Source organism: Athene noctua, chromosome 7 (assembly GCF_965140245.1).
Source record: "Athene noctua chromosome 7, bAthNoc1.hap1.1, whole genome shotgun sequence".
Classification (NCBI taxonomy): domain Eukaryota; kingdom Metazoa; phylum Chordata; class Aves; order Strigiformes; family Strigidae; genus Athene; species Athene noctua.
Genome location: NC_134043.1, coordinates 23,159,618 through 23,186,835, shown reverse-complemented (window position 1 = coordinate 23,186,835; position 27,218 = coordinate 23,159,618). Strand labels below are relative to the sequence as shown.

Sequence of the window (27,218 nt, the reverse complement as noted above, 5' to 3'; positions counted from 1 at the left end):
CTAAAGCACTTTTTACAGGCTTGACGGTAGTTTCTTTCCCTCGCGTTCAGAACTCCGCCTTAGAAAAGCCGTTTCTGGGTCAGCCCGGCCCCGGCCAGCGCCCCGGCCCCACAGCGCTCCCCGCTCCCCCCGGCCCTGCAGCAAGGGAGTGGGTGGCTGAGCGGAGGCTGGTGAGTGCGGTGGGTGCGGGCACCCATGGGCGACAGGAATTTACAGACCTGCCATAAAGGTAAGCCAGCACAGCCATAAGCACTAACAGATAAAGCAGGAATGCTGCGGTGAGGAAGAGGCAGGCAGAGCGTCCAGAAAATGCGGAGTACTTGGAGCACACCTCCCGACATGATCATCCCTTCCCATCGGATTCACTGAGTGCTGTAAATGCAAAACAGATACTAACCAGTTTCATATATGGACTCTGGCCTAAGTACGCAGGAATATTTGAGCATTGTTCTGTTGGATAGCATCAAATGTCCACTAGCTAAGAAAGGGAGCATACAGACCTTCAGACAATTCCAACAGGTATGGAAAGGCCCACTGCAGGGAAGTTGGAGAAGAAAACAGAAAAAAACAAAACAGATTTGCAAAAGAGACAGCAGGCAGTGCTAGCAAAAAATACCACTTGATAGATAGACCAGTTTTGTCAAATCATGTATTCAGTCCCTTTTTCCTTTGCTGTAGAACATTCAGTTGGCTCTGAAGCCTGTCAGATGTAGTAGGAGGATGTGCCCAAACATATATTCAACACTGCTTTTCTGGTATTTGATTAGCTTACTTTTGAAATATATATAGTGTCAAAATACATATGAATTAGAAATTCATTATTCATTAACTGATTGAGAGAAAAAATACTATTCACTCTGGCTAGTCGTTGAGCTGTCTGATATGCTCAAACTGAGGCTGAAAAAATGAAACAGTTTTGTGGAACTTAAAATAGTTTCAGTAGAGTATCTGCCAATTCAAACCCAGTACTTACTAAAGTGTTGGAAACATCTACATAGAGACGTGAAGACCAAGCCAGATTGGCGTGGGATGCAAATACATTTCTTCATTATTCTCTCTAATCTCCTAAAAATAGACGTTGGGCTCTGACATTTTAAAGAAAAACGTGACTTGAGCATCACTTGTATAATGATGTTTAGCTTGAATTTGCATGGACTTGGTGTGAACTGCTCTCAGGATTTAAGTGTTTGCTCCTTCTAGTCACAATGGTAACTGGACCATTGATATTGTTGTTTCACAAGTCACAGCAGCTAAGAGAAGGAAAGATCTAAGACCTGAATCTTCCAGTGAATGAACTCATGCATAAACTTCCAAGGATGCCAGATTGTCATTAGCTCATGAGGCAAGCAGGTAGTCTCTGTATTATGTTAATAAAAATTGTATTGAGTTTCCTGAGGATTGCTTGAATGAAGTGAATCTTCCTGTTCTTTACTTGCAAACCAGCATGTAATAAAACCATAAATCTGCCTCCTTATGCACAAAAAATGTCATGTGGCTTAAACAGCATAGTATTTATACGTGATCAGTTTTAAGGATTTTTACCTGTTAATATCTTTTTATCTCCTTTGCTGGAATCCTTTACTCATTGTCTTTTAAACAATCAAATAATCTCTGTTATATTTTCAAAACTTTAGTGTTTAGTTAAAGAGTATTAGAAAATCTTCAGATTTATGTTGAAATGCTACAGATTGCAAAGCATCAGTTTCATAGTGCTTGTCAGTTCCATACAGGGAGTTGCAAAATTATTACATATAATTAAAAAAAAAGAAAAAATATTCATAGGCCCCAACATGTATCCATTCTTTTCAGTTATATGAAGTAGTCTAATAAAATGTCTTTTGTCTCCATAAAGCGTACAAACTAACATAAAATAGATATTTTAATCTACCTTCTATGAACATAAATATCCAAATGGTAAAATACTTCCAGTTCCCAATGATTTCAACAAGTTTTATTAATCCAGTCACCCTGACAGTCCCATATAGGAACCTTCTACCCAAGTAGATTTTACTTATGCCTAAAACAACATCTCTCAGACATCCTTCATGAATTCCTATAGCTCAAACTGCTGTACCCTGTTAAAGCAGCCAAAAGTAAGAGCAAACACAAAATTCTATTGAACTGAAAGATGAAGCCCAGTTTTCCCAGCTAACCATGACGAACTGTTTTTGAAATAAAGACACATGAAAGCTTACAGAGTGTTAAATAAACCAAACCTGAACAAAGTGCAAAACAGTTTGACAAAGTGAAATGGGCTTTATGGAACATTTGTAACGCAGAAGAGATTTCAAGCAGCACAATTAGTAACTCCTGCCTGTATTTCTTCTTGTTTCCTGTTCTTCCACCTCTTCTTGCCTGCTTGATGCAAACGTCGGGTTGGTATAGAATCAGAAGCAATCTTTAGCACAGCTACTATGTCTGAGGGGATTGCGTGTTTAGATGGGGGTGGGAACTCAACATCATACAGCTGACTGGTGAGGGCTGAATGACGCATTTGATAATCTGTTTGAAACATAAACTCCCACTGGCATAAAAATGAAACCAACCTGTATGGGGCTTTCAAGTCTCTTGGATCAATGAACACCTGCTTTTGTTAACAATTACTGCAGATAGATGCCACAGCAGTTCATAATCTCTATTCATTCCCAGAGCCTCTGTCTTCTAGAGCATGTTGATGTTTTTCCAGTACGGCACCAACTCTGTCAGTGTGGTGCTCCCTCTTAGCAGTTGTCAGGACATCACCTAATACGCACTTTTTTCTTTGGGTTGCTGCACTGTCAGATGTAGGAGTAGGATGACTGTGACTTCAGACCTGGAAGAACCTACGAAGTAGAGAAAATAAGACTTACAAACCAGACAAAGATTCACAGATTATTTTGAAGAGGCAGCAATGGACTCCTGCCTGTATCGTGCCTGTGGTACATGGCTACTTGGCAACTTCTGTTGTTGCTACACTCTTCATACATTTTGAGAACAGCAGCTTAGACATAAATGTACATGAATGTTTATCTAAGTAACACACCAAGTCACCATAGATCGTTATTTTGTGCTTTTGATGTAACTTTTTGAATACAGCAAGTGTTTAGGAAGCATTTATTTACTGAGCAAGTGGTCAAACAGTGGAACAGGCTTCCTAGAGAGATGGTTGATGCCCCAAGCCTGTCAGTGTTTAAGAGGCATTTGGACAATGCCCTCAACAACATGCTTTAACTTTTTCAGCCCTGAATTGGTCAGGCAGTTGGACTAGATGATCATTGTATGTCTCTTCCAATTGAAATAATTCTATTCTATTCTATTCTATTCTATTCTATTCTATTCTATTCTATTCTATTCTATTCTATTCTATTCCATTCCATTCCATTCCATTCCATTCCATTCCATTCCATTCCAGCAACTAGTGACTGACTTTTCAGAGCTGTAGTTAGAATAAGGCTAGAGAGTCTTTATCAGCTACAACTGTATCTCTGTTTTTCATGCCAGACAACTAACTGAAAATCCAAGCCTTTGAACAGGACATTCCAAATGAGTTACAGTGTAGCATTTGGATGAGTTTTTCAGAAACCTCATGGTTGTTCATCTTGTAAACAAACAAAACTGCTGAGATAGACCAGCCATGTTCTGGCAGCTAATTTAACTGTCTCTTGTGGAAGCTTTAGAAATATCCCCTCAGAAGTTACCAGGAGTAAGACTGACCAATGAGTTTAAGTAATTCAGTGTTTCAATGGCACTAACAAACCCGAATGATCCTTTTACTCTTTTTGGCACCACGTTCCACATCTAAGAAGCAGAACTATTTGACCTTTGCTATTGAGGATATCACTAATTTATCTTTGCAAAAACTGTGACTATTGAATGGGACCTTTCCTAGAAATAATCTTTACTTACTCTCTATCGTGGAGAGAGCTTCCACTGAGATACAGTAAGGTAGACAGTGCAGATTTTGTCCAAAATTCTGTACTGATTATAGGTCAGTCATTATTACCTGTGCAATGAAACTCTTCATTGTGCTTCAAACCGTAACATTTTCTTTCCGTGAGTTGCAAAATATTTTTCTAATCAAGTCTTTTGTAACAATTTTTGAAAATTGTGGAACCATGGGGCAATAGTTGGAACTGCCAAAGGAAGATTATAGAATATTTCTGCTTGTACTGTTCTAGATATTTGGCTTGTGCTTTCTCATTTTCTTCCCCATTGCTCAGCAGCCTTGTCAATAAGTATATATTCAATGACAAGAGAAAGACAGGATGTGTGCTCTTTTTATGCTCAAAGCAAATCTTATCAAGAGAAGCCTGTCCTTCCTATCTTTTCAGTCCCAGGCGTGCTGCAGCCATGCTGCAAGTTGCATGTTAGAGGCAGACAACACATGTACATACACAAAGTTGAGGCTAACTGCAGATCCAGAAGATAATCAGGAAAACTGCCAATGTATGAGTCTAATGTGGATCGTCCAAGTAAACATGTTAACAAAATAATTTTCCCATCTGGCTTCTGGCAAGCAGCTATTACTGGGGACTGGCTGGTGTGCTTGCAATCCTATGGATCATGCGGAGTGCATTGCTTTTCCTGCAGCATCTGAAATAAGCCAGAGCTGCTGAGCCACTTCTGGAGTAATTCCAGTGAATTTTAGCTTCCCCTTCCATGCTTCCTTTATCTTTTCCTGAGAAGAATGTGCACTTCTCTTTCCTAAAAATATAATATTCCTAACAACACAATATTCCTTCCCCACTCAAACAGGAATAAAGACATCTGTACTCCCAGTTTACTAAATGAGTTGTTAAGCTATACCAACCAAAGCAGTTCTTAACAGTTCTACCATTGTAACTCTTCACTCTACTAGGATACTGAATTCCTTTTATTTTTTAAAAATATATATATTTTTGCAGTTAATTTTAATCTCTTATTATCCAAAGCAAGAAGTTAGACTACTTCAAATTTATTTAATCTATAAATGTTAGAATGTGTCACAGAAGATTGCTTTGAAACTCCTGAAGGTTATTTTGGTCATCATTTTGTAACTTCAGTAAAGCAGAAATAAATACTAAAGTCACAGATGCATAAATTCCAAGTCTAGCAACCAGAAACCTTCAAGTGGTCCTCAATGAAAATCTAATATTGTGAAACAGCTCCAAAACAAAGATGCTCCCTTAAATATCTCTGACATTGATTTTAAATACTGGAATACTTGTTTCCTTTTTTAACCTTCATTACCTATTCAGTGAGAGACACCTGGAATTCATGTTGATACATAGAATTTTCATGAGTATGAACAGGGCTAGTTGACAATTACTATACTATTCATCCATTCTTCAAAAGTAACGTTTTTGCAGGAAGTGTCTGAATTCTCTGTTTTAGCAGGGACTAATTAAATTTCTCCAGTTCATGGAGATAAATAAAAGATTCAGAATAGGTTCAGATATGCAACGCAATTATTATTAATGAGGCATTGATACATACATATCAGATCAATTCACACACTTTCAAGAAAAAAAGCTCTTTAAAGGTTTTGTACTGGTGTCTGTGGCAATACTTGGCAGTTATGAAAGAACTCAGTTGCTGTTCTATAAATTCTTTTGTGGTTCAGCCTTAGAAAACCACATTTGGACTAATTCTTCCCCTTTTTCGCTCATATCATTTAGGTTTTGTATATTCTGGCAACAGCAGAAAGGTTGTATCAAACAGCCTTAAGTGAAACCCAGTGTGAATTCAGTAGTCCATGACCTTTTTACTTACTAGATCAACATTTTCCTTTCTGCAGGCAGAGTGCCCAGACTTTGCTTAAAGCAGCTAACAGTAGGTCCTCACAACTATTCTTTAAGAAGACAGCCAGTTTAGGTGCCACCCTATATGGGTGTTCTTTATAGCAGGTATTCCCAATAGCAATCTTTATCATAATTTGCTGGGAAGCAAATTAATTTGTTCATTAGCTGTTCCACTGTGTGGAATAGCTGTCAGTTCCATAAGGAAAAAAGCTTCTTGCTGGTGAGTTTTTGTCAGTCTTCAGTTACTGCTAAGTAATATAAATGGCATTTTTCTCAAAAACAAGACGGAAATAAAAGACAAAATGAGATTAAAATGAGCAAGAAACTCTGCTGTTAAAGTAACAGGACATATCCAGAAAAAAAGAATAAAGAAACATTTCTCTGCACTGAAAAGGCAGAAAGTTTGGTTGAAGCTACCTAACTGGGAATGTTGGCAAAAGTGGCTAAGATCCCTTCAATTCTGTGTTTGAAATACACATTCAAGAACCTTTACTCATGTTAACAGTTCATATATATAAATTTACATTTTTATATAGATATAAGTATATACATATATTCCTCTTTTCCTTGGGCATCTAGTGCTAGTGAAAATAACAGAAGCATGAACTTTTCAGCTTCATACTTTTAAAGTATGCACTTCTCAACTTGCAGTTGAGACTGCATTTGATCTAGTTACTTTGAGGCTTTATCTGCAGACTCCGGAGGCCATGGTGTGAGCAGTAAGCACCCCCCGAAATACACAGGAAGTGAGGGAACTCAGAATTTCACATTAATAGTTCCTTAGTCCAATTTTTGTAAAACAGAAAACTATTAGTGAATGGGTTTCCTGATCATAAAGCAGTTGGCTACTGCCTATGAAAACTGAAGAGTATTTTTGTCTTCTGTATTTCATTCATCCTAATTTTTGAATTTATAAATGGAAAATAAACTACATTTGAAGAAGTTACTTCTGTTTTTTCAAAGCAGTTTTGTTTCTCTTTTCTTGTACTAATGTCACACTTCGGTGCTTGCAGAGATAATTATGCTGGTCATGTGCACAACATATAATGGAAGCCACATGAGTATCCTCAGAATTTCTCCACTTTAGAAATACTGTTATTCTTCAGTATACTGAATTATTCAGATTGTGTAAGAGATTTCCAAGTACCTAATTTACATTATGAAAAAGAGAAAGATAAGTGCTCTAGAATTATCATAAATGGACATCAAACTGTAGGTCTACAGGTCAGATGTAATGCATTTATTCAAATTTCATATCAATTTGATACTGCACAATAGTACAGTCCTGTCAGCAGCAGTTACCAAAACCTGCTTACATTAAAAATCTCCTGGCAAAGTAAAAAACTACCTCTTTCTGATGGATGGGTTTTATTTGAAAATTTAACTTGAAATAAAAGCTGTTGATTCAGGTGGGCTGCCACCAAGCATGCAGGTATTTGTGTTTGGTTCAGATTCAGGGTTATTTTTAACAATGTAAAAAACTACTGGTTTGTGGTTAGGATTTCCTCTCCTTCTAACAGAAGTTTATTTTTAGCATTTTCTGGGGGTCTGCATAGTTACAGAAGCCAACACTGCTGTTCACAGCTGGGAAAGCGCAACCCATAAGCATTTAGTGATTCTGCTTCTCTGGTGTGTCTCAGCCCCTTTCTAAGTAGGGGTTGCAGATATACTCATAGAAGCGTTCAGGGCTAGTCCTTCTGGATTCTCTATTCTTACATAGATTTCTGGGTGTTTTAAACAGAAACATCTCTCCTGTTTCTGAATGAAAATGTTTATGTGTTTCCTTCCAGGATGGAACATCTGACATTATCTGTAGATCGTGTATTTAAAGTGACAGAATTTCTTACACGAAGCCCATAATCTTCTTCATCAAAGTCTGGGCTGCCTTTTGGTCATAACAAATTGTTGCATTTTTTCAAAAGATGGATACTGATGTAAAACTGTTGATTTAGCAGAGTATCACTGCAAAAGTATAGCAAACTCTTGATGAGCAGTACTTGCACTATTTAATAAACAATGAAGTTTAAATGTCTTGTTCTGGGAGGAACTGCTTTATTATAATAATTCAAACAGAAATGAGCATAAAATATCAGTATCTGCTTAAGAGTTGGATCTTCTGCCTAAGAATATAGATTCGTATTAGTTTTTACCCGCATATCTTACTTACCTAGCTACTTATATAAATAGTAACACATAAAGGACAGGTGATCTTTCCTGGACAGTAAGTGAAAGCCTATTGAAGCTAGGGTGGAAGTAGGGTGTTGCTGCTGCCCTTGATTTCTACTGTTGTTTCATTATCTTCTTAGACCTTCTTTTTGTGTTCTTTTTTTCTTTCCACAATTGTATTTCACTTTTTCTTTTGCATTACACTTTAAATGAAAACTCACAGTAGATAATTTTTATAATTCTTCTAGAGCTCTTCATTGTTACATCAGCTATAATGATCCACATCTCCTTAGAAAAGCTTGTGGTGAAAATAAATATCTGGGTTTAGAGTTACCACACTCACCATAATGGTGGTGGCAGTGAGAAATTGGGTGTTGGTCATCTCTCAGAGAGCTACTCTCCTGAGCTCAGCTTTGGCTTGCATGGGGAAACACTCTTTATCAGAATGAAGTCTAGAGACTGTGTTTTGTTGTTGTGTTTTTAATTGAAAATGAAAGCTTGCATTCTGCAGAATCTGAATATACCATATGGAACTCCCATGCATCAGACAGGCTGCACACAGGGATCAGGCTGAGCAGCTGGTAGCTTTGGCTCAGACTGAACAACTCCTCACCCTTGACACTGGGAAAATCAGCGAAGGGCTTAGTTTTATATATATGTGTATATATAAAAATATATTTTAAAAGTCTCTAGAAATATATAATTTATTAATATTTCTCTTTCAACCAAAACAAACACAACCAGAAAAGCCCAAGGATTTTATTTCTCACACAAAACCAACAGAAGGATTTTGTCTAAGTGGTTTAATGGTAATTCTGCCATTTTCATACTACTTATAAAATTTATCCTATACAGTTTTACATACTTTAATTAACAGTCTGTATTAAAGTTGCACAGGTAAAACTGCATAACACAGATTGCAGCAGATGGTAGATGATCAGTAAGTCCATGTCTTTCTCTGTGATGTCCAGTATTTCAATCCAATTGCTGAAGAGAGGCAATAAATGCTGCATCTAGCATTAATGGTAAACTGGTGAATACATAAGAAGCCATGATGGAGTACAGACAAATGTGCAATGTTACAGAAGAAAAAGAAACAAAACCTCATGTAGTATATGTAGTACAAAATGTTAAGATTAAATCCTACCTGAAAAACAGCAGTTGACCAATTTTTATGTATGAAATCCTTAAATAATATCCAGTTGAGTCTCTGTAGTTGTTGTTTATGGCTTAAATATATTCAAAAATTCTCCCTCCTTTCTTACAAAACACTCTTTCTGTCTTTTCATGGCTTGAACATTCATCATCTTTTGCAGTATCACAGACCATTTGGTAAACATAACAACTGAACCTCCTGTTAGGCTTCTGTTCTATATGTAATACAAGGTCTTTGTCAAAGTAAACTTCATGACTGTAAGTCTGAAATGAGAAAAAAACCCAAACAAACTGATTACAGTTTCTATTTCCACAACTTGCTAATATCTGTAACCATTTTCCTTGGGGAACAAAAAAATATTTAACAGGGGTGACCTCCATGATCAGACAGAAATTTTATGTGGATACACACAGACTGCTCTTGCAGATAAAGGACAGAATTTTAATACTCTGAGAGGTTTCCCACATGCCTATTTTAGGAATCTAAGTGCAATACAGAGCATCTGATTTAAGATCCTATGCAGTCAATGATATAAGAGGTGCCAAAGGTCCTGAATATTTCAGACCATCTAAGCTGGATGTCCACCTAAACTTGGGACTGTATAAACAGCCCATTCCATCTCTCCAAATATACACACAATGAGGTCCATGCTTAATTCTGTGCATGAGTAGTTCAAGTTAAGCTAGTGAGACTATTTACAAGTTGCAAAGTTAAGCTGATATAACTAGCCAGAAGGTGAGTATTGAAGTTGACAAATACTACAGAAATACCTAAGGACAACCACTCCCCCAAACAAAAATCCCCAAACAAATCAGACAACAACAAAATAATCTTAATTTCAATCATGGAGATTTTCAGATAGATTAATTACTGTCTGATGGAATACTTAAAATTTTTGAGTTACAATTATTATTTTGTACAAGTCTCATCCACAGCACTTGGCAACACTATTTATATATCTGCTTCAAATCTGAACAAAAAATGGTAGGTAAATGGCTCTGGGGAAGTGTTAGCATAAAAAAAAGACAGGAATTCTCCTCACCACATCCCAGGACTCCAGTAATGGAATGCTCTTAAGTAGAATCCCATGTTCATTACAATGAAAATCAAGGTGTGCTTTTCCATCAGCCCCTATCTGAGTAACTGCCACAGTGGATAACAAATCCAGTTCATCTTCATAGTCCACAATTTTGAATGTCTTAGGAAAAACAAAACCTCAAGTTTATACATCAAAGAAATTCACATTCTCCTCTACCTAAATTGCACAGCTCTCTTTCTTTCAGGTGAAAGCAGAAATGGAAAAATTCTAGTTCTTAAGTCTTTTGGTCTGATAAAGAAAACTTTGCCAGCCTGTCAGCCAACAGGCATCTTTCCCAACACAAGCTGTCCAATGTATTTTAGCAAAATTCCTGAAGATAGGAGAGAGGAAGTGATGTTCTGAACAACCCTAATCTTCAAGCAGATAGATGTATTTTATATCTATCATACAGGAAATACAAAAAAGTACTTTGAAAGTGGCAAAAGAAACATATTTAAACTTCATGCCCTCTCTTGAAGCAGACATTTTAGAGATAGTGTAGTTCAAAACCATTACTGGTTTTGAGAGGAGGGGTGTATGAGGGTAATTCTATTCACATGAATACCTGTGTGTTCTGTTCAGAGATCTCTCACACTCCACAGAGTATGTGACAGCTAAAAACTGAGACCAAAAGGTGAAGATTGTGAGCTGCCTTAATTGCCCCACTCTCTCACTGTCATGAACCTGGTAACATACTCTCTAAATTCAAACCATCTTTCTCTTCCATAATGGAAAAGTATCTACTGGAATTACAAATAAAGTGTAACAGTGGGAGAAAAAAATAGTGTGCAGACTCTAATTTTTCTTATGTTGGGTTTGTTTGTTTTTTTTTTTTTTTTTAAAGTGGATAGAAATGAACTGCAGACCTTAAGGGTTATATTGGACAGTCCTATATTCTTCCAGAGTAAAATCCATTTCCTCAGAAAAAAAGAATAGAAATGACCACCAGAAACTGCTAAATTTTAACTGTTGTGCTTATGTCAATTACAGCTACAGCTCTAGATAGACAGCTAAAAAATTATTCACAACCTCTTGAAGACTCAACACCAAGGCATGTGGTGTTTCTACTCTCAAGTAGTTACTTAAATGAAAAATATTAAACACCTTATCCTGCAATCTAATCAAAGTAACTGGGAGAGAAAAATATAGTTTAGAGGTACTATATCAAAGACTAGAGGAACATAAAGCAGAGAATAAAACAATGTTTCAGTTCATAAAATGCTTTATAAGAAATGTTTAAAAGGAGATGTTTGGAGAGAAGAGTAATGGTTTATCACACTGACATTTCATTTCTGTGCCACTGAAGTTGCATGGAGTTATGACAGTATCATGGGGTATTAAGATCAGTTCTTAAAAGAAAGATATCCAAAGCACACCATGGAGAGAAGACAACAGACAGAAAGGGGAAATGATGTAATTAAGAAGATAAAGACAGCCACATAAGAAGAATAAAGAACTCAAAGATTAACACAGCTAATGGTTATAGCCACCACACCTGAAACAAGAATGACTTCTGGCTAGCTAAATATCTTAAATAATTTACAAACTGCTCCTACTCAACTACATCAGTTACCTCTTGTTCTGGGTCATCATCCAGCAAGTTAAAACGTGTTTTTACCACTCGACCAGAAGCTGTTACAGTAACAGTGTTGTTCACCTTTGTAGAGAAAGAAAAAAGTGGCTGTAGACTTCAGAGCATTTCAGTTTCTTCCTATCTACTTGACCATTTATCTATTTCATGTATTTTGCTTTCTGACCTTGTTTTAATCTGGATCTTGTTTTTACTCATTAGCTATGCATGGCCCTAGTACTCCTATCTCTTCTGTATGAGGGCTCATGAACTTGGTAGCTTTAGTTGAGATATTACTGATGTTTGCTCATATTCAGAGGTTCTCAGTCCTGTAGAGATGGCAAAGGTTCTCAGCTACCATAATCTTTAGAACAGAAGTGACTGAAGCCAAGGTGCTGGAATGAGAATTAAGACAGCTCAGTCACCACCAATTTGTTTCTTAAACTCTTACTTCCAGAAAAGGGGAAAGTAGTATCTTAAACCACCACAGCTGCTTCCACTGGGCATCATTAACACCAGAAACATTCAAAACTGGGGTATCAGTGTCTTAATGAAAGTCAAAATGAAAAGGCACAGCACAGACAGGATTAGAACTCCAATTTATTTCTCTTATTGCAACAGAAGTTATCTAAACAAATCCTACCAAAAAAAAAAAAAGTATGGCAAGTCATTAGATGACAAAGCTTATCCTTTCTGAATTCAATGGAAGCTTTATTCCTGAGTTAGTGTAGACTTTTAATACACAAATTTTTCTTCTGCAAAAGCTTCAAAATTACTATCACTGATTTCCAGGGACTTTACAATACTCATAAACTATAAAAATTTGCTTTTATGTAAGACATAACTTCTCATGCTGAAGCAAAATGGAGTTGCAGGCACTGCCAAAAAACTGTCTTCACAAGTGTGTTCTTTGACCTTTTTGACATTTAGATTGTCTTTGTGATTTTCTATCACTAAAGATTTCATGAAACAGCTGAGGTGATTTAACAGTTAATTTCTACCAGGAGGTTCAGATCATCCCCTCACCACTTGGTTCTACCCTTCTGCACTCTTCTGACCCACTGACAATTCAGTTCTGTTCTGTTCCAGTTCAGCTCACCAAGCAAGCAGGAAAGTACTCACCTTTTCTTCTAGGTGATTGTTCTATTATTTTATTGCACTGACTTGGTTCACCAGGTGTTAGATGAATGTTAAACCTGTCACAAGCAAGTGACAGGTGTGCATGGCCAGGAAAACAAACAGCCTTTTGGAAGCAATGTATTATATTTGTTGTCTTACAAAGACTTACCCCTAAGTTACAAGAGACTTGAAACACTTCTAGCATTTGTATGGTCAACTTACCTGAGCACCAGAGATGCATACAATCATCACTTGGTGGCACCTTCTTTTGAAGGAAATCTGCCACCATCTTGTAAGTATGTTTTATATCAGTGATACATGGTTATACTGCACATCATAAAGAATGCTGAAAACTAAAGAAAAGACTGAAGGTTTTAGAAAGCTATCCTGAAAGTGTTACTGATTTCAAAATCTTTTTCATACAGCTTAAAGTCCAATGAAAACACAGAATGCCTTTCAATAAACTTTGAATTAAGCCCATAAACCACAGTGATTACTCATGTACACAAATGCCCCGTGTATTGCTCAAAATGATACATTGTGATCTCGGACACTAAACTCACACAGTTTTCTCTGTTGGCCACAATCGTAAAATCTTCTGCAATCTCCACTTGATCTGCATTATTTTTAACTTCCTTAAGCTTCAAGACTCTACAAAAGAAACAAGTTACAAAATAAGTCATGCATTCTAATCCATCTATTACAATACTTTTATATTTAGAGTTTTAAAAAATCAAGTATATTAAAACGTCAGCAATATCTGAAACAAATTATTTTTGTCATTTATATTTATCAGTGAAATTTTAGCACAGTGGTCCTTAAACATTTTTCATACCAAAATCTAGTTTTGCCTGCTGGTACCCACATTCATCATGTATAAATCTGCAGATGTTTCTACCAGAACTTCTGATTCTAACAGTTTCTAGGGCTTGATGACTATTTTGGCCCGCAAATTGTCAAACTATTTACGCAGCTATGCAACTTTTCCTCTAACAAAAGTAAGATTTGAGAAAAAAAGGCTCATACTTTATCAAATTTGGTCCCACGTGGATTATTCTACCTGACATATCTGGATGGAAATATATCCAATCAGGTTCCAGTGAACAGCATTTCATATCCTGTATGCCATTTTTTGCCTGCAGGAGGAAGGAAAAGCTTAGAATATTAGTATTTTGAAAATCTCACATATCTAATTAAAGAGAAAATACTGACCTACTCTCCACATACCCCTGAAGGTATTTAAATATTGCTCATAATCATGACCAGAAAGGATAGCAGTGAAACAATAGTAATAATAACAGTTTCAACTTTTAAAATATGCAATAAGCAATGACCTTGTACCATGGCTATACATGGAGCTACTTCTCCTGAAATTAAGCAAAATTAAGGTTTAGCTAACACTCTGCAAACACTTCAACAATTCCAGCAATTTGAGTGTCAAAGAGATATGAGATATATGTCAAGACACATGAAAAGCATTAGCACAAACTTCGACTTGAGTGTCAAACCTCAGGCTCAGCCTCTTTTGTGCAAATATTTGAAGAGCGTGTAAGTCTGGGACAGCTTGCAATTTCAGCTGCAAACTGGTCAAAATCTTGGTCTATTTGGCACTGTCATTTTGTTGTTAAATTTAGCTGACCCTGATCATTCAAATTTTTAAACATATGAACACACCTAGAAAAAACTAGGTGAGAGAGGACTGCACAATTCCCTTTGAATCAAAACTGATCTTCAACTATGGTTGTGAAAGATCTGTTTTGAAAATAAGAGATAGGAGGGGGATCACTGATTTGATCAGGCTAGTAAAAGAGATAACACTTACAGATGAGAAGTTTTTTAGTGAAGAACCCTGAACTAACAGGCCTAGAAGCTGCCTGTACTACACAAGTATCATCAGGTCAAGGTCAGATGCAAAATAAAAGCTGAGATGGAGAGCTCATGAAAAAGAATATACACCGAATAGTAATTAAACAAAACCAATTAGGAATGCTGGATTAATCTGAGTAATAAAATCTTTCTAAGGAGAGAGAGAAGATACAAATCAGGGATAAACTACAAACATTAAAGAAACTTATTCCGCAATTAGTTAAAACAAAATATTACTTCAGTCATGCTGTTTGGTAGGCTGACTAGTCAGAAGTGCATTAAGATGTTACCATGCAAGGGATCAGGTAATGAAATTCTGTCTGAGCCTTAATTTTTAAGCTGAGAATACAGTGCTATGTAGCACTGACAGTGCTATGATCATATTGGAATGAAGAAAGTATCAGATGCAGTACTAATTCAGAAGAAAACATTTTACACATGACTCCACTAGATTGCAGATGTAACACTGTGGAGTGATCCCTGTGAGAGGACCACACTAGAAACAAGGGTACTGTTACCTCGAGCACTACTCAGAAGAAATGAAAACAAACAAAATACACATTCATATCAGAGAAGCTGCTATCTGAATATATTACCAGAGCATGGTCTTTCAGAGAACAAATATGGAAGACTCCTTTGTGTTTTTTCTTGTTAGGTGTGATGATATAATGCCAAGGGTAACCTCCAATTTGAAATGCATTCTCCAGAGAAGATGCTTCAAATAACAAAGGTGGGGTATCTGCAAATATTCGGTAATGTTAACACCATTAGTAGCAGAACAATCATAATTCCACTGATCCTTACAATTCTAAATTCCAATAAAGCTATTAATTCTTCAGAACTTTTGAAGACTGGTGGAAATACACTGGCTGTGATCTTTTTTCTAGCACCATCTGTGATACCTCACCTAACATCCAGGCACACATATGCAATTCCCTGTGGAAGGTTACTGCCTTCTCAGATCTTCTTGCTGAATTAACTCTTCTGATAACTTTGACTTAACTTACTTCATTCCAAATGAACTGGATAAGCAAAGACATTGCAAACAATTAAAATTAATCCAGCTCATCTGAATAAGAGAGATGTACATGTGAACAAATAAAAGAGTGTATCAAAAGGGTCATTATTCTCTTGAGAAAAATAGTGATAAATAGCTGCAAACAGGCTAACAGCAGCAATCTCAAATAACAAAATAAAATGAAGAAAGATACCCAAATCTGAATATTCCTTCTCCCTTTTGCATAATACAACAAAATAGCGTGGGCCACAGTGAATGCAATCTGTAGCTGAGTTCATAAAAATCAGTTGAAGTCTAGGAATTGTTGTAATTTATGGCAAAAGGTATCTAGTCTTTCCTTCAGTTCAGCTGGGATAAATTATACAGATGTAATATGCCATTCTTACAAGTCTGTGTACTAAATGAGAAGCAGCATCTTTGAACATAATGGACTGCATGGAGCTTTACAGCTTCTACCAACTAGCTAAATAAAAGCAATTTCTACAGCTGCTATAGCTGAATCAACTTTAGACTGAAGATCAGCTCTTTCTAACAGTACAGAGGAGTGCTGGAAAAAATTTTTGACAAAATGTGGAGAAAATCTGCAATTACAAGGGGCATTTAAGCAGACAGAATATAAAAACACAAGCTGAATTACTGTGAGAACAAGGTTCTTATCTAGACTTCTGTGTCCCAAAGGTCTCATCCAATTTTGAATTGTTTTTGTCCTGCTTAGTCTAGATAATTATCCAGATCCTAGCCAATGGTGCTAAGATGCCACATGACATAAGAAATTATGTTTACATGCTGCTTCTCTCTTTTATCCCTCATTCATGTTGGAAACATGAATTAGTTCACTGCCCATGGAAATGAAGTCTTTCCTAAGCTGGAAAGTGGCTGTCTTCTAGTTGTCTTTTGGACCAACACAGATGAGGAAATGGGAGATTCTGTGCAAGATGTAACAGAGCATAGGTTATAAAAACTGAGGCATCTGCTGAAAATGTACAGAATGTTGAAGATGGAGGCATAAGCAGAGGACCTACTGATATCAAAATCTGTCAGAAAATTAAAAATGAGTCAAGAAAATTTAACATTTTACCCTGCTGACTTTTTAAATAAAGCATATATAGCAAGGCCCCTCAAAAATTTTGGTAGATGGACTAAATGATAGTTTTAAATGTGTTTCAATAATATAGCAATCCTAAGTAGTACAGGCTGCTGATAAAATATACCTTTCTTTTTATGTTAATTTGGCAAAGATTCACAAGATCATATCCATCTAAACCACTGTGATAGCGTGACTCTGCTGCCTCTTTCCTGCTGTGTGTCACTTGCTCTTGTGGCTCAACACCTCTTGTTCTCATTGTTTGGAAGTCCTTTCCCTAGCAGTGCCAGCTTTCAATCTCCAGCTGAGCTCCTTTGTTCACTTAAAACTTTCCAGCCTCATCTAAGCATAAAGTCATAGTTGTTCCTGGCAGCAGTAACAAGTATTTGTTCTAAACGTAAAAAAAACCCCAACTCAGCAAATGATCTTCCTTTCTGTTTTTTCATGAAATTACTGTATCCTCTAATAATAAATCAAACTACAGTTTTAAGTTCCAGACCTTTCAGAAAGTGACATAATGAACATTTATAGATACCTTTCCATTCCTTCCACTGTGACCAAAATCAAATTCCTTACTAGTCAATAGCTGTAAATGACGTGGGAGTACATGGTAGCCTGTAAGTTTTAATCTCTATACTCTTCCTCTTGGGTACCCAACACACCATAAAACCAGCACCCTAATAATTGCCATCCCTTTAGGCAATTTCTGTAGGGAGGCTAGGACTAAACAAGCAGGAAAATTACACATAGTTAAATTATAGTAAATACAGCTAAACTCTGAAACTGTTAAAATCTTACTCACTGAAGCATATTACATTGAACAGTTAGTTGGCCATCTCATTCTTAAAAGCAAACAGCTCAAAAACCACAGGAATGCAACTATCTGCAAAGAGCAGCCATGGCAAATGTCTGTCACGAGTTCAAAACATCCTAACCACAAATTCTTGAATATGATTCAAGATCAGAAATGTTTTCTCCAATACACTGGTTTTAAATCTCAAAACTAAAAGGTATAATGATCTAAGACATGAGAACAAATCCAGTATAGGGTTCCTATTAGAGCTCTCACAGCATGTTTTCCACAGGGCCCCTAACATTAAATTGTGGTTTTGCAGACTGAGACTAAGAGGAAAATGAGGAGAAACTTTCCTTTGCAGAATCCGAGACGTCAATTATAGCAGCCTATCACTTTGTTTTGATAAAACACTGCATTATAACTTCACTATGTATGTCTGTATTTGATCTTTGTTTATTTCCTCAGGTTTAGGTAAATCTGGTTTGGTTTGCCTGTTATTATCTGACACTGTTTGCGAACATAAAGATCAAAAGCACTTTTTATGTGGACAGTCACCTATAGAAACCATTTAATACTGAAACATTCAACATTAAAGAAATAAAGACATGCATTACTTGATATAGGTGAAATCTACTTTTTTTTTTTTTTGGAAGGGTGAACTTTTGAGAATCTATTTTTAAAGTAAAAAAAAATTTCAAAGAAAGTCTCAGGTTTTGGTCATTCATTCAGATTCTTAGCACCAAATTCTAATCTCAAATGCACCAACAGGAATGTTTGGTTTCAGAGAAATTAAAGTCATTACATAAAGCACAACATTCATAAATTAATGATTGGAGGCATAGGAATTGTTTTTAATAGATAATTTGTTCTCTCCTCAGGAATTAATTTTAATGAAACTGTCACATTTCTGACAACTTAGAATTATCAAAATGCAGCTCAGACAAATTGTGTTTGGTCTCCTTGAATTCCCTATGCAAGTTAGATTAAACGTTCTCAGATCTTTTGCTTACATACCATATACTGTTTCTGGGTGTCTACTAACAGCTGTCTTAGCCTTTCCTCTTTCCCAAGAGCAGCTGTGTCTCAGAAATAAGGAAGGGGTTTCCACTTCATGCATTGCTTATGAAGTTTTTCAAATAGCTTAGTTGCTGTACTAGTTTTCTAGGTAAGTTCTGTGTAATTTGAGTACTTAGAAGTAAAGCAAGGCACATTTTCACTATAATGTAAACCCAGAGCTACATCACAATATGAGTACATTGATTTTAATTATTTTTTCTTGGTGTGAAATAAATCATAATTAACCCACAAAAGCTACCAGCCAAGATAAGAAAGATGATAAATACCTGTTATTTTAATGTTATATGGAAGACCAAATGGATACTTTCCTACAACTCCTACTTGACCATTCCAGTTGAATTCATGTCCCAAATCAAATGGCTGTTCCATGAACTAAAATAACACAGAACAATTTAGCTTCATTGATGCACATTTACTTGCTGTTTTATTTTACTGCTCTGTTACTACTGCATTTATTTATCTTGTCAGATACTGCTTGAAGACATTTTTGAATTAATGTTTTTGATTGGAAGAATATAAACTCAAAAGCCCCACTACAGTTCTGTTTCAGATCAAACAATCTTTCATGCCCATCAGTTTCTAGCCTTAACAATCACCTATAACTACAGACTAGGTGTGTAAAGAAGAGCACACCCTGGTCTGTCATCTACATAGCTCCCCTCTCTAGTGCCTGTCTGACCCTGTATCTCATACATTTTGCCACCTGTAACTGGTGCAGGTAGAAATTCTCCACTTCCAACTGCAAATAGATTTAGGCAAGAACTCTATTCTTTGACACATTCCCCATGTGCCTATGTGGCCTTACATTAATATTTATGATTTGTTACCCCAAAATAGCATGGACTGTATGAAAAATTTCGTATTTCATTACCTGTTCCAAGATGGCCTGGAAGTTATAGAGCCTGACCAGACCCATGCTGTGCATTATAATCAGGATTCCATTAGAAACAGCAACATCTGTCACACTATTACCAAATATCTGGGAAAAAAGGAAGAGAAAAATATTCTATTAGGGAAAAAATAACTGAGAGACAATGCAAAATACTGACATTATGTCCTTAATTTTGCAGTCGCTTTGATTTTTTATTCTGACCAAACTCTATGATGAGTGTGAACTAAAGTTCATGCTGTTTTCTGTAACTCATCTGTTCTGCTGAGTTTCTTTAATACTTTGCACTGCAGTAACACCTGAGATTAGTCATATTCTGCAAGCAGATTCATTCTCTAATCAATTCTCAGTATATCTGCATATCATGTTACCCAGTTATTATCATACATGAATAGATTATATTACCCAACATCCCACAGGAACGTTAGCACAGCTAACAACTCAATCTAAAAGTACTGATTTCAGATCTTCTGTTCTTTCATCACCAGGATAAAATACTAGTCTAATCATGGCTCTATGACTGTGTACAGCTGTACTAAAACTACATTATCCAGCTGTCACAGAGTACAGGATCCTTTCTGAATCCAAATTAGACACAGAAGCTGACTTACCCCTTTTAATAATTATGCAGTATTCATTTGTGCCACTGCTTAACACGTCCACTGAGAAAACCCCAGCAAACTAATTTTTAATATTTAATGAATAACAGTGCGTTGTTTGTATTTTTTTAATAGAGATGCTTGGAAATGTAGTTTTCATTTCTTTAATTTGAATCACTATATTAAAATAAATAAAGCAATTAAAACAGGGTTAAAATAGTATTTAAAACAATTAAAAAAAAACCAAACCAAAACAAAAAACAAACCCCAAAGCTGTAGTACTCCTAAATCTTAACATTATCAATGATCTTGTGATCAGTTTGATCCTGAAAGATACATTCACTCCTGAGACCCTGCCTTTTATTTAGTCTTATGGCTCTTTCTCATTACATTTGTTAGTTTAGGTTCCAGTGTCTTGCAGCCACAAACTCTAATAATTTTCCAACCCTAAACATTTCTTTCTATCCTTCAGACCTTAGCTAGTCTGAATTTATTGTGGTGTACCATCTCAAAAAAATGCATTAGGCGCATTCTGCAATCTTGAACAGTAACCCTAATCCTAACTCTAACAATTATATTCCACTGATCTGCATCAGGTTTGGCATTGCATTCACTGGTTGCTTCCTCTGCCAGGTGTATTCTCAAATCCCAAATTCTGTCCTGATGTTATTCCTAGCTGTAACGATTACTCTGATGAGTACTCAGTACAGGCTCAACTGAAGAAGCACTCTTTTAGAAGTTTTGCATACTATTACTGTGATGAATCCGCCATGCCATTCCTAGCCAGATTCCTAACCTTTGATAATCAGTAATGTTTTTTCCAGTCCTAAATACTAATTTTGAACAGAACAATACACAGCACCTCTAAACTTTCATGGGCCCAAACGAAAACTGTTCAACCCCACTCCTTCAATTGCCAGCCCAATCTCAATTACAGCCTCAACCCAACACAGCACCAGCTAAAACCCGCTAATAGCTCTGGACCCGAAATGAGACTGTAGCTCACACAGCTTTGAAGACAGAGTTTGCGTGTTTGTACTGTTCCATTTATAAGTTGTACTAAGAGCTCTCTTGACTTAAAATAGACATGTTTTTTCACCAGAAGAATAAAACTTGCCATCTGGCTTGAAGTTTCCTAATATATATACTCATACTTACAGGTCACAAATGGACCTCAGAAAGGTTGTTTGCTCTTGACTGATAAGGCAAGACATACATTTACATTTTTGCCATTCAGTTTCAATGGTAATACGAGTTTGAAACATTTGCAACTGCATATACAATTCATAGACTATTACTAGGAGTTGTTCAGAGGCACATCTATCTTTCTTTAAAGAGGTGAAAAGAAATCTACAAACAATTTCGGATTTTCTAATTCTTATAATTGCTGTAAATAAAGGCTAAAGTCCTTCTACATGTCAAAGAGTAACCCAATAGCAGAATACATTTGTTACTTTCTCTTCTGCTCATTTGGATGAAGAATCTTCTTCACAACGCCCCTATCAGACACAAGAAGAATATTACTGCTAATTAATGTTTCAGGGCACTATAGTTTTACAAGCTGTAAGTATGACATCTGAAATTCTGGGACAATTGCCTAAACTGTTCTTCTCATACAACTACAGTACAGATCACTATTAATAGACGAATCAACATACCTTTTTGTTTATTTCTAGCATTCCAATGAATGAAAGAGGCAAAACTTGGAATACCGCAAGATAGAACAACACAGACTGTTGGATACCTGCCTGGGAAAGAACAACAATACTGAATATAGTTATCATACTTGAGGTATTTATTAACAGTAGGACACCTTCATCTTCTACCATAATAAAGCACAACGTCTCCATCTCTGTCACTGTAAAATTTTTTTGATCAATTTTGAAAAATTTAAGAATGACAGAATTTTTCAACAAACTTACCTGCCGTGCTGCTGCAGGGAGCTTATTCTGAGCTGACTTTACAACCATTATCTCCTGAGGAGTATCCCAGCTCAGATACCTATTTTTGACAAAAAAGGCCTATATTAATACATTTAATAATAAAAACATAATTTCACATAAAGTACAATCTCCTATAACTAGGCAGATCCCTGTGTCCAGGCAAACTGTTCAGTATCTGATGCAGGAGAGGTACCTAAGATATTTGCTGTCTGCAATAATGCAAAGCCCAGGGAACTAGGAATGGCTTCTTTCAATACAGAATTGTGAGAAAAATTCTGAAAGGATGAACATTCGCCATCTTAATTTTTCTCCTTCCCTTCTCAAATCACTGTTTTCTTACCCTTCAACCTGCAGGAAATAATTTCTTCTGAGAACTGAAAAAAAGATGCAGTTTACCAGAAGCAGTAACTGCTCTGCTTTTAAAGAGCAAAATGGCTGCTCCGTGGATAAGAATGCTTGCAAGTTAAAAATGTCTTAAACTTTAAATGTATTTTTCTTATGTTTTATGAAGTTTGTTTTACACCTCTTAAAGGTCCTCTCCCAGTATGTTGATATTGCAATATAAAAAGCTGTAAAATTGTCAGAGAAAATCCAACAGTAGCCTAGTTTTTGTGGCTTCTGTGGAACTTGATACCAAATTTGAGACCATAATACTTAAGCTGCTGAAATTCTTCTATAGAAAACAGCATGCAGGAACAGTACTCCACATAAAGTGCTAGACTAACAAACCTGAAGTCAGCCATAGGATAGCACTAAAACAAATATGATTCCCTTTCTCCAGTATAGTACTAGTGACTGTTAATTATATAAAGCCTAGTCAACGTTTAATACCTGAATTTACAACAGGCACCGGCAAGGTATATTTTTTCCAATATTTCTCCACTATCAGCAGAGAGACGTAGAAGCCAGTTCTGCACTGTCAAGACTATCAGGGAAGATTTATAGTCTGATGGACTTGGTAGCATTTCCCCCTACATAACAAAAGGTTATCAGAAAAAAATTTGTACCAGGAGGATACATAATATTTTTACACAGTAAGAAGAAAATAAAAGATAATACACATTCCTCAAAAACTAAAGGTGGAAAGCTGCCTGCTAATGACATCAGGATCTCTAAGCCCAAGTCTGGGCGAAATAGTCATCTGACTATCACATAAATAATCTGTTGTCACACTTTTTGCAAGGCAGTTACCTTTTCTAGAAGAGACACATTTTAAAACTTCCTTGCCTTGAAAAAATGAAGTATAACTGCTTATCGATCTAACTGATACCAGTCTTGAGGAGACTTAAGTATTGCAGAGCAAGACACTTAGTAGTAACTGAACAGTAACTGCTTAAGAATGGTATTCACACTGCTTTATTTTTAGGCACCTCAAGGATGGGGCTAATATTCCTGAGCTCTGTGGACACTGGATGAGAGAAAAACAAGGAGGGAAAACAAGGAGGGAAATTATATAATCTATTAGCTAGAAAGGGCAGAACAGCTTTTGGGCAGAGCTGCTTCAATGGATCTTCAGTTTATGTGGGGTTTTGTATGTCAAAAGATCTGGTAAAAACTAGAACTCCCACCTACTGCTCTTGTTCATTAAAAAATAAAGAAAAAAATTAAACTGAATTTATGTTGTAAAGAATTAGTTGCATAAGCATAAAGGCACTGTTTTAAAAATTTTCCGCGAAAGCTTACAAAAAAGCATTTGAATGCACTATTGAGAAATTCAGAAAAGTATACCTCTAAATGTTCAGTCAAAATAAATAAGCACACATTGCAAACCTTAAGTGACCTAACTCCATAGAAACATTGAGAAAATAGTTTGTGGGGAAAGATAGCTCTATTCTAAATATGTTTCACTGAAAGGTATTCATTGGGTTTTTTTGCACAAAAAAGCTCTAGTAAAAAGTAATCTTACCAGTGGGCATTCCAATAATAAAGCATCTTCTATTTTTTCTGACTTAGAACACTTTGGCTTTTGATAAAGTATTCTTGGCTCTTGTGCAATGCTGGAGGAAAATGATTGTGAATCATTAGTCTAGTTTATAAACTACTTTCTATTGACAAGTCATTTCATACAGTTGTATAAACCCTGCCTTCTTTTTAGGCAGGTCAGAAATCTAAACATTTTTACTTTGTAAATGTAACCTGAAATTGCTCACAAAATAAGGCCTAATAAACAATAGTTACTATAATATGATATTTAAAAGCTAACCTCTATATTTTGTGGTTTGGTGTTGTGAGGTTTTTTGGTTTGGGTTTTATTTTGTTGGATTTTTTTAAAACCAAATATAATAGTAACATTCTTACTTTAGTGATATACATTAAAAAAGAAAGCATATTCCAGAAATCAACGATTATCCTGGAACCTGCCCCTCAAGCTCTTCCAGTGTTGCCTTTCATAATACAAAGGCATGCATCACGTACATGTATTTTAAAAAACCCCAGTACTACAATAAAAGCTGTGCAGAGTTTTCCCCTCAGGAAGAGGATGAGACAAAGATAAACCTGAAAGATGTTAGACAGGTTAACCCAGTACTGGAAAGCATTCAGACAGTGTAGGAATAAAACCCAGCTAAGTAGATTTAGATCTCTGCTGTAAGTGATAGATTAATTTCATTAACTCTCAGTGGTTTACACTGACAGAGTAATTTCTTTTATGTACCACATGACACTGTCTCAAAACTGTTCTGACCACAACTTACTCAGCAACACAGTTCTCCAAGTCCCTACTACTTCCCTCACAAGAGGGATGGGCAAGGCCAAGGACTGGTGTACACAGGACTTTCCGTCCTCGTCCTCTACTCTGCCCTGTGCTGCCTCCCAAACTGTGCCTCTGCAGCTGATCATGGAACAGGAGAGTACCAGACCAGAGAACTGATCTGCAAATTACATTACCAAAAACCAGCAAGTACTCCACACACTGTACTTTTTTACCCGAACAATAATCAACTTTTTAAACACAGAATTTATAGACATAGTACCAAGCTTGTTACACAGGCTTATTTTGCGACACATTCTTTAGCACACTGCTAGTTTACCAGACACAAAGAACTACTGATCATTTAGCATTTTAGTGCAAAACTATAAAATGGTGATAATCTTCCACTCCTGTTAAAGTGCTCTGAAAGCTGAAGTTATACAGCACCAGTAAGATCAGACTTTTATTTCACCAAAGTAGGTGTCACATTAAGACACAAAGACTTATGCACCTGGCTATTTTTTGTTAATAATTCCACTCAATTCACAGGAGCTATTCGGATAAGTAAAGCTGGCAACATGTTTAAAACAGAATCAGAGTGTTAAAATTGTAAGTCAGGGTAACTTCTAATTGTAAATGTATTACCTGCTAATACAGCACTGGTAATTGTCTAAGTAAATTCTTCCTCTTTCATATGCAATAGGAGATGCAGAATGAGTTGTCCAAACGTTCTTGAATTTAGTACTTTCCTGAAACAGACAGTGTTGCAACAGTGATGGCTTTTGTAACAAACCTTGCTTTTGGAAAATGTTTTATTTGGCTCCTGCAGCTTAATAGCTTACTTTAATCGAACCTTTGTTGTTGAATACATGTTTTCTTAAACCAAATTCAAAGACCTTTTTGAGGGAAATTTTGTCTTTCTTAAAAACAAATTTTTTTTTATTAGCTATTATAGACTGCATGGGTAAGGAATATCTTGTTATTAACGTGCCTGCAACAAAATTAGAACTGGCAACTAAACTTTAATGGCAGTTTTAAAATCAAGGACAAAACTCCCGAGTGTAAATATGCACATTTCTTTTATATGCGATTATTGAATTTACTGAACATCTGATTCCATTCTGCTGGTGGTGTTTTGTGTAAAAGGTAGAAAAAAGTGTTTAGTTATTTGCAAAAAGTGCCTGAAATGTAACGGGATAAACTGCTCACAAAGTTTCTTGGGTGCATTAGAGACATCAGGAGCTCTATACTATTAACAAAGGTTCCAGTCTTACAACAACAAGAAGAAGCATTTGTGTAAGTAAGATGCACTAATTTTTATTTCAATAAACCTTGCATGCCCATTGATCTAGTTTCACAAGCAGACACTTCAGCTAACTTCCAATAAATATCTTCAATATAACACAATTGCCAGTTCTCTTCCACATGTTCACCATTAATGCATTTCTATCAGCTACTGCATGGGAGCAGTAATCACTTCGATAAAAAAAGTCAAGTTCACTTTAGTCCGCAAGTGGTTTAATTCTTATTTTTTCTGTAACAAATTTCACCGACACATTAGCAGTATGTTTACCTGAAGACCTCTGCTGATTATCTTATTTGGTTGTGAGAACTCCATTCAAATTTAACACTGATGCTTCCTAAAACACTATGAATTTAGTATTAAATATTATGCCATCTTAGGGGAAGAAGTAAGTGATATCAAAATCTCATAAAAGTCTATTTCTAACACTGTTAGTTTTACATGTTCTTCTGCAGTTTTTCCCCAACACAGCCCTCTACATTTCTAGGTCTGAGCCTCATGAAATAAAGCTAACGATTTTAACTCTCTTCAGCAGAAATGCAGCTTTTTTCTCCCCAAACTTGTTAGTCAGCGTGACCAGGGACTTTCTCAAGCACCTCGGTGGAAGACTGACGCTCGGATCACCCCGGCTGAAAGCCTGTACACGCCGTGGTACAGCAAGTGCCGGAAAGCATCGCTATTACCTGACATATTATCTTTCTGAGGAGTCCCAGGTTTTTTCTGTGGGCGACACCAGCATCTCTGGCATAAAAGCCGTGGGCCCTGCGGGTGAGGAGGCGGCAGATGTTGTGAGCCCCGGGCGCTCGTGAGGCGGCCCTCCGCCCGCCGGCGGGTGCCTGAGGGTACATTCCCGGGCCTCGGGGCAGGCTCGCCTTTCTCTCCCGCTTCTGGCTCGCTCTTGGTGGGGCGAGCAGCCTTACAGGGCCCGCGCCCGTCGCCGGACTTCCCTCACCCCCCGCCCTGCCCGGCGAGAGGTGAAGCGAAGCGGAAAAAAGCCCGAGCGGCCTCTCCAACCCCCAGGAAGCGCAAACCGAGGCCTTGGCACCGCGACTCCCCCGCCACAAACTCGAGCTGCCGCAGACCACAGGCGACGGCAACGCCGCCCC

At 36.8% G+C, this 27,218-nt stretch overlaps 2 protein-coding genes across 4 annotated transcripts in view; one reads left to right on the top strand and one right to left on the bottom strand.

Moving 5' to 3' along the window:
• Positions 1-2,731: 2,731 nt before the first annotated feature.
• Positions 2,732-27,211, bottom strand: DCAF17 (DDB1 and CUL4 associated factor 17). Of its 3 annotated transcripts, XR_012633938.1 has the most exons (15): positions 26,796-27,211; positions 25,455-25,558; positions 24,027-24,117; positions 22,952-23,091; positions 22,100-22,178; positions 21,836-21,925; positions 19,561-19,668; positions 18,956-19,061; positions 15,311-15,453; positions 13,875-13,984; positions 13,412-13,499; positions 11,733-11,816; positions 10,124-10,279; positions 9,073-9,344; positions 2,732-2,822 (listed from the first exon to the last, which is right to left on the bottom strand). XR_012633938.1 is itself a non-coding variant. In XM_074910472.1 (14 exons), exons 1-14 carry the CDS (start codon positions 26,958-26,960, stop codon positions 9,156-9,158), a joined length of 1,653 nt encoding a protein of 550 aa, XP_074766573.1. In that variant the 5' UTR covers positions 26,961-27,211; the 3' UTR covers positions 8,680-9,155. The 3 variants fall into 3 exon arrangements, 2 of the variants coding, with proteins under 2 accessions (XP_074766573.1, XP_074766574.1); XM_074910472.1 differs by lacking the exon at positions 2,732-2,822 and having other exon boundaries at positions 8,680-9,344; XM_074910473.1 differs by lacking the exons at positions 2,732-2,822; positions 13,412-13,499; positions 13,875-13,984 and having other exon boundaries at positions 8,680-9,344.
• METTL8 (methyltransferase 8, tRNA N3-cytidine) overlaps positions 21,875-27,218 on the top strand; it is a 35,543-nt gene continuing 30,199 nt past the window's right edge. The window contains exon 1 of the mRNA XM_074910475.1: positions 21,875-21,968. The gene's annotated coding sequence lies outside the window, so the exon portion shown is untranslated. The remainder of the gene's footprint in view (positions 21,969-27,218) is intronic.